The sequence below is a fragment of the Musa acuminata genome, chromosome BXJ1-2 (assembly GCF_036884655.1).
Source record: "Musa acuminata AAA Group cultivar baxijiao chromosome BXJ1-2, Cavendish_Baxijiao_AAA, whole genome shotgun sequence".
NCBI lineage: Eukaryota > Viridiplantae > Streptophyta > Magnoliopsida > Zingiberales > Musaceae > Musa > Musa acuminata.
The window spans coordinates 21,827,610-21,835,550 of record NC_088328.1 but is presented as its reverse complement, the minus strand read 5'-3'; the positions used below and the strand labels follow the sequence as shown (position 1 = coordinate 21,835,550).

Below are 7,941 nucleotides of genomic sequence, written 5' to 3'. Positions count from 1 at the left end.
CAGCGCCGCCTTGCGCTGAGTCATCACGCGGTACCTTCTCCGTGTCACCCCGAAACCGATAAGTACTCGGTGTGACATGCCGGTTTAGATTGACTTGACCGCGGAGATAGTTTTGTCTGGAGTGACCCGCTGAAGAGGAACCCGAAAATGTACCAAGTCACGTGTTTGACGGATGCCACGATCGTAATCCATCATCGACGATCCATTTCTGGTCGGGGAGTGCGTCTTTTGTTACTAGGTCGTAGATTTAATACTGGATATTGCTTGTGCTTCCTTCAGATTGCCTTCCTCTACCTGGTTTTCCCAGCCTTGGTGGTGACGAAATAGCTCTCATTTGTTGTTGGCAAGCGTTCTTCGATCGATTCACCACCTGGTCAGTGGCCAAACTCGCATTTTGTGAAGCTTTTTGTTGGTGGATTTAGGTTTTGGCTTTTGGTTCGTTGAACTCCGATCCTTCGGCTGTGCTGAATTGCGTTTCTGTTTGGCCTGAGATCATGGTTTGCCATTGTTTTCTTCTTTTTGTGGTTTCTGTGTCTTAGGATTCTCTGGAAACTCGGATCTTGAAGCGAGATGTATAAGAACCCTTAGTTCATGAATGCACCTTTTTGTTTTCTGAAATTTGTTGGAGGGTTTTAATGGTTTTGTTTGACGATTTTTGGGTGGTGGGTTGCTGAGAAGAGGTAGGATCAAGTGATCATGTTTATTGAGCAGAAGATGATGCTCTGCCTTCTCTTTCGATATGCCTTGTTCATTGCATAGATATTTTCGTGGGTCATGTTACAATTCTCTCCATGTGGTTTCTTTCTGTGTTTGAAATCATGATATAGGGTTGATTCTGAAGCAAAATTGTTCGAGCAGAAGATGATGCTTTGCCTTCTCTTTTGATATGCTTTGTTCATTGCCTAGTTATTTTCTCGGGTCATGTTAGAATTCTCTCCATGTGGTTTCTTTCTGTGTATAAAATCATGATGCAGGGTTGATTCTGAAGCAAAATTGTCTGTGAATCTCTTTCATTATTCCACTAGGAGCTTTTATATACGAATGAACAGATACAAGGATTTCTGAATAAAATCATTTATTTGCTGAAAGTAGATTTTTCTTTTCTCTTTCAATTCATGATTACTTTGTCAGATGGCTTTCATGAGCTATTCGTTTTAGGAACTTGTAATTGTCTGCATCAATTTTGGATGAAGTGGTCTGGAATTATGACTAAGTCAATGTTGGCATGCATTGGATGCTTTGCTACTCCACTTGGTTGTGAAGTGGTACCAAAGCTTTGCGTCGGTTGATAATGGCTTGCCCTATATGAAGATGTGCTGATTAATGTAGAATTTTCGTAACTTCTTCCTGTAATTTTCTATCAATCCATACACTCTAATTACTTAAATAGGTTGCTCTAAGTTCTTTTTATATGGTTGCATTTGTGAGCATCAGTTTCATACTAATCGTGGAATATGAAATTCTGGGTTTCTATATTATAGAATAATAAGCCAATCTTTCCTTCTTTAGATTTATGTAGTTTGATTGGTTGGAAACAAATTGTTCTGTAGTTCCATTGTTTCTGACGGATTAAGATTTAACTTCTTTGCCAGCTCAAAATTTCAAGAAGGGCGCCCATCCTCAGGGATACATTTCTTTTTTGAAGGAGAAACTAGAGACATAGTTATCTGAAAATTTGATACTGTGACGATGGGAGGGGGAGGGTCCAAACATCGTCGTTCTCATCGCTCCTCATATGATAATGGTCGTTCTCATCGCTCCTCATACGATAATGGTCATTCTTCTTCGGGTTACACTCCAAGGTATTCTTCAAGTTCTGCAAACTATGTACAGCCTGAAACAGTAAACAGATTACAAAGGAAGTATTCAAGAATCAATGATGATTACCAAACGCTAAATCAGGTATGCTATTCAATGCAGCTTTTTCAGTGTTCAAGTAGAAAATGTAAGTTGGCTGTGTTTTTTTAAAGTTGTGAATAATTGTTTGACCTGAAATCACTGATGCCTTCCTATTCTATGGGTTGTTTCTTGGTTACCTTTTATCATCGGTTGGAATGTCCTGTCATTTTAGAACTAAGTAATGCATGTTTTACATATTTATGGATCATCACAAATTGATAAAGTGACAAAGGAGTATCAGTTAGCTATCCATGAGATCATCATTGGTAATGTCTATAAACTTAAACTGTCATGACCCGAGCCTGATGGGCTAATTGATCTAACTTTATTTGATCTACTGACCGAAATACTTAAGCTGAAGTTGATAGTAAGTATACTCCCCTTTCCTACTCGAGCCCCCTCATCATGCCTAGGTTTTGATACCAAATGTCATAATCCGAATGGGTTAATTGACATATCAAATTCATTTGGTCTAAACCACTGACCAAAATGCTTAGGCTAAAGTTGATAGTAATATACTCATCAAACCCTTATAAGTCAATCTTAATCTTACTCACTTCCAATGTGGGACTAATCGAGGGTGTTACACAAACAATTCATTATGACTGGCATAATCTGTTCACTATATTCATCCTATTTATTTTTCAAGCTTGGACGACATACTTCTTAGGTATTCCCAGCATCCCTGAGTCGCCAAAATGGGGAACACCATATCTTGAACCTCTTAACTAAAAATCTAGCATATGTTTCTTTTTCTATCCACCGTTTTTTTTCCTCTCATAACAAATCCAATTCAATAAATTTGATTGCAGAAATATTCATTCACTTCTTTGGAATAATATTCAGTGGACTTAGTTCATCTTGCTTATTTGAACCTAGTTTTGAAGGCTTTGATATGAAAATATTTTTTTTTCCTTCTGTTTTTTTGGAGGAAAAATCAGTACTGGTTAGAATGGGCACGCTGAAATCTGAATAATTGCTAAATCAAGTTATGGGTTATCAACTTGATGATGATTGATTGCTTTCGTCCGGTTACATAATTGTTCTCCCCAAAATTCGGACCAACTAGCAAACAACCTTTTCCGGGACAACTGACAAGAAGTCATCCGATTGAGTTTCTATTTTGTGTTCATCAAAAGGGATTATGGCAGCTGCTTTCTTGTTCAGTTACACATTCTATGTTTCTAAAGTCACTAAATTAGCTACCATAACTTAACTATTGCTAAACCATATTGAGAAGTGATCGTACCACAAAAGAGTCATTAAGTTGTAACCTAAGCACCAAAATCATGTCTAATAAAAGGCATCACCTTTTTGTTACAGAAATTCAACCATGTTATACAGCCTATACTTTTCTTTGGTGTTTGACTTGTCATGAACCACTATGTTTAATAAGTTATTATGTATAGCGTCTTCTCTTAGTATCTTGTCTTTGGCCCTTAAGGAGGTTAAGGAGGAATTCTTTTGGACCAGTTGACTAATATCTTGATAATATATTGTATCATGCATATCTGTCAATAGAGTGCATCATCATTCCAATGTATATACTCACTGTAATATTTGCTGGTTATAGCACATTAATACAACTTATGGATAGCAATAACTGGTTCTCGATTTTACTGGTGTGCAGGTTTGAAAATTTTATAACATATTTCATGAGAATAATAATCTTTAATCTATTAATTTAAGTGAAAATATAGATATTTTCTCTCATTTGTTGTTGTATAATAGTTTCAGTTCATTCTGCAACCTTATATTAGTTTAACCTAAAATTTTTAGTTGTATGAATAATCTGAGAATGGAACATTTGTGATTTTGTCTAGGTCACCGAGGCCCTTGCAGAAGCAGGTCTTGAATCTTCTAATCTTATTGTGGGCATTGATTTTACAAAGAGCAATGAATGGACAGGTTCAGACTCACAAAGCTATATTTCACCTTCTTCTTGATGCATATTAGAGATAAAATACAAAATTTGGATTTACATTTACAGTGATCAAGGCTTTTTTTGAAGAATAATATTCAACCATCAACTTTTTTCTTGGTTGGTTTTGGTTTAGCAGAGATATTGATTATGAAATTTGAGTCCTTTTGGCATAGATATTTAAAGTCCCTTTTGGCATAGATGTTAGTCTTATTTTGAGGACTATTAATGTGCTTGATGTTGATAATGTCTGTTTGACTTGATGTTTCCAGGTAACTATTTATAGTTTTTCTGTTCAGACTTCCTATTTCTGAGTTTTGACTCGAAGCTTAACTTGGTAAAGAGTTACTCTGATGACAACTTTCAGTGTTTAATGCTTTGTTCTTGTTGTTGTTAGGTAAAGTTTCTTTCAACCGCCGGTGTCTGCATGATATTGGGAATACTCCAAACCCGTATGAGCAAGCAATATCTATTATAGGAAGGACGCTCTCTACTTTTGATGAAGATAATCTTATTCCCTGCTTTGGGTTTGGTGATGGTTAGTGGCATTCTAGATAAAGAAATTCATCTATTTATATCATGTAGCATGTTCTAGTCTATGCCATTGTGCAGTAACCATGTTTAGTTGACATGCTTTCCGATAAGATTATAATATTTAGTCTTGGAAATGATCTAGGAATTTTTGAATGTCAATGCATCGTTGTCTTCATTGTGCAGCATCCACGCATGATCAGGAAGTATTCAGTTTTTATCCAGAAAATCAACCATGTAATGGCTTTGAAGAAGCACTCGGACGGTACAAAGAACTAATTCCAAATGTCCGGCTAGCTGGTTAGTATGATGCTATTCCTTTCTTAAATGTAGGTGATTCTCAACTGAACCAGGGTGCTTAAATTTCATTAAGGGCCAACATCCTTTGCACCAATTATTGAGACAGCCATAGGCATCGTAGATAATACTGGCGGGCAGTACCATGTTCTACTCATTATTGCAGATGGACAGGTTAGCTAAATGCTTTTGCATATGTTCTCTCTAGCCCATGCTTTCCCTATATTTTACTACTTCTTGAGTGCATGTTGTTTACTCCAAATTTCCGTCCAAGTGGGATATGATGGTTTAGTTCTCATCTTTGCTAGATCTTGATGCTTAGTTTTCAAGTTGCTTTAGTGTTTTTCTGTGTTATTTGTTACATAGGTGACACGAAGTGTAGACACCCAATACGGACAATTAAGTCCACAAGAGAGAGATACCATAAATGCCATAGTCAAAGCTAGGTAAATATCAGATATGATACCACAATGCTTTTTCTCTTTTCCTTGATTTTAAAATCATTTTTTTTCTTACTGTATTTTCTATAGTGATTATCCATTGTCAATAGTTCTGGTTGGAGTTGGTGATGGCCCATGGGAGATGATGCGTGAGTTTGATGACAATATACCCTCCCGGGCATTTGATAATTTCCAGGTTGCAAGAAACACCTAAAGAAAAGTTCAATTTTCTTTTGTAGTGGTTACAAGGTGTGGCATAAATTCACTATTTCCATGCAGTTTGTGAATTTTACTGAGATAATGTCGAGAAACATCCCTGCCAGTCGAAAGGAGACAGAGTTTGCGCTTGCTGCACTGATGGAAATCCCTTCACAGTATAAGGCAACAATAGACCTTCAACTCCTAGGGTATCGATGGATAGTTTTTAATAGTTTTCACCTTTTCGGTATCTGTTAATGACTGCAAAAGTGTGCTTTGATTGATTGGTATGATATCTGGCTATTGCTTTTTGCAGTCGACGAAGAGGAGTAACTGAGAGGGTTTGTCTCCCTCCACCATCTAGGAACCATTATTCACGATCAACCAGCTTTGAGCAAGGTCCTGGAATCACCAGAAGTGCCCAATCTGTCTCATATGAAAGTTCTGTTATAGAGGAAAAGCTGGTACGAATTATTTTATTTATTTCAAATTTGTTATCTTTGTTTGTATGACCATCCTGAGTGTGAAAATAAATAGTAGAATTCAGTATTCTTTTAACTTTCCATTTACATGATCGTGTTGTTTTAATTGATAGACTTTTAGGATTTCTTTGTATAAAACTCATTTTATCATGCATTTGATACAAATAAATCAATCACAATTATGTCTCAGTTTCTAAAAATTATATGAAAAACAATGAGTATATAATTAATATTCAATAATCAGTTTATATGATAAAAGGGATTAAATTCAAATTTAGAAAACATCGTCCAGTTTGGAATGGGAATAGTGATAGAAGAGAAAGGTATCCATAATAGCTACATAATAAAAGATGTAGGTGTCATATGCAAAAGGTTTCCTAGAATATCGAGGAAGTCATTATTGGTGGAAAACACAATAACTGAGACTATATACTTTCGGGTGATACGTGGAACTCCAGTATTCTTCTACCTATCAAACCTTGAAAATAGTCTGAACACGGTGGTTAACAGACTTGTCGAATTGTATTGATTTGAGACTTGTTTGTTTACAGATCTGTCCAATTTGCCTCTGGAAATCAAAGGATCTCGCTTTCGGATGTGGTCATCAGGTGAGTGGAAACCTCGCATTGCTTATGCAATTGGTTGTTTGATGGAACATCGACTATCTATCTTCTTTTTCAGACTTGTTACGAGTGTGGGAAAGAATTGCAGCGCTGCCCAATATGCCAAGCCAATATTTCAACTAGGATCAGGCTCTACTAATTCCTGAAACTTCAAACGAATAGTGCATTACCGACACTTCATGCAAGTCTGTTAGAAAACCGCAGAGCTATACTAAAATCTGAAAACAACTGCTTCTGTAGATCACTTGTGTTTAGTATATGTTTGATGTGTAAGATGGCTTGTAAATATGGTTCTCGGTCGGGTTATCGCTGATGCTGATAGTGCAATCATGAAACTGGATGTGAAACATTGGAATATTTACTATTTTCCATAAATAAACTTGAAAACTGATAGCTCTTGCTGTATATAGTGAACTACAATTCGACGAAATTGCTTGCGGACTTTTATGGATTGCATTATTTCTTTCCTTGAGAATTACGCCTAGTTTGTTTCAGGCTTTGTTTCTAAAGGTTGAACTATCATGCTGTTATCAGTCGGAATTCTGAAAAATCAATGACTTGAGTATTTATGTAATGCTGTTAATCCTTACATACTCTATGACTGTAATGAGATGAATCTGCCAATAAGATGAATGTACAGATCCTTATTCTAATACTCTATGACTCAGCTGCATTCTATGATTCATTGAAGTTTAATTGTTTGGGCAGTGAATCTAACATGGTACAAGATCCCATTCCATTTGCATTGCTCCTCTAGATTCGAATACTCTTTAATCGGATTTTCTAAGGGGTTGGATATAAAAGTAGATTTCAAAATCTGATTCAATTTGGATGAAATATCCTAATTTTAATTTTCATATTTGATATTTTAATCAATTGAGACTCAACATATAGTCTGATCAGCCAAACCCATCGTGTCGTGAAGGTTTGAAAATTTAAGATTTTTTTTATTTTTACATTGAACATCGTACTAACTTAAGTATCAGAGTGATCTTAACCGGTACATCCCAACACAAACAACAACAAAATTTTGAGATGACACAAGAAGTGGAATAGGATTAAATCGTGCATTAGAAAATGATTTCAACCATAATCTTACATCTCCAGCAATCCTGGTAAGTTCAACATGCAAATCAAGGGCTTAAAACCTCATCAACTGTAAATACAACAGCCACCAATAAAATACCAACCATGCAACTCCCAACTCAATAACATTCCTCTCAATGGTATACACCTAAACAGATCTAAAAAGATAAGCACACAAGCTCATGAGCAGAATCCAATCTTGTTTGCTGAAGATGAAGCAGGAGCCTATATCTCATCAACCTCAGTGCGAAAAATAAAGCTCGGAAATGCCATTGTGATTGATTAGACTTATAATCAATCAAAATTCTAGATGTGACATACAATCAAACTATAGACAACCAATCAAGACCAAAAATGTACAAAAATAAAAAAAAAACTCTCTATTGATAACCTAGACACTGGTCACTGAACTCTTCAGAATATACATAATCTTTTGAGTTCTTTATTAATTTAGGTATTAAAAA

General features: G+C 35.9%; 1 protein-coding gene across 1 annotated transcript; it reads left to right on the top strand.

Annotated features, from left to right (window-relative positions):
• The first annotated feature begins 216 nt into the window (after positions 1 to 216).
• Positions 217 to 6,796, top strand: LOC135598344 (E3 ubiquitin-protein ligase RGLG2-like). The gene is made up of 12 exons (XM_065091983.1): positions 217 to 373; positions 1,593 to 1,902; positions 3,723 to 3,807; positions 4,218 to 4,358; positions 4,538 to 4,651; positions 4,725 to 4,822; positions 5,015 to 5,094; positions 5,179 to 5,284; positions 5,368 to 5,495; positions 5,603 to 5,750; positions 6,320 to 6,376; positions 6,450 to 6,796. The coding sequence occupies exons 2-12, from the start codon at positions 1,690 to 1,692 to the stop codon at positions 6,528 to 6,530; spliced, it is 1,251 nt and encodes a 416-aa protein (XP_064948055.1). The 5' UTR covers positions 217 to 373; positions 1,593 to 1,689; the 3' UTR covers positions 6,531 to 6,796.
• Positions 6,797 to 7,941: the final 1,145 nt, after the last annotated feature.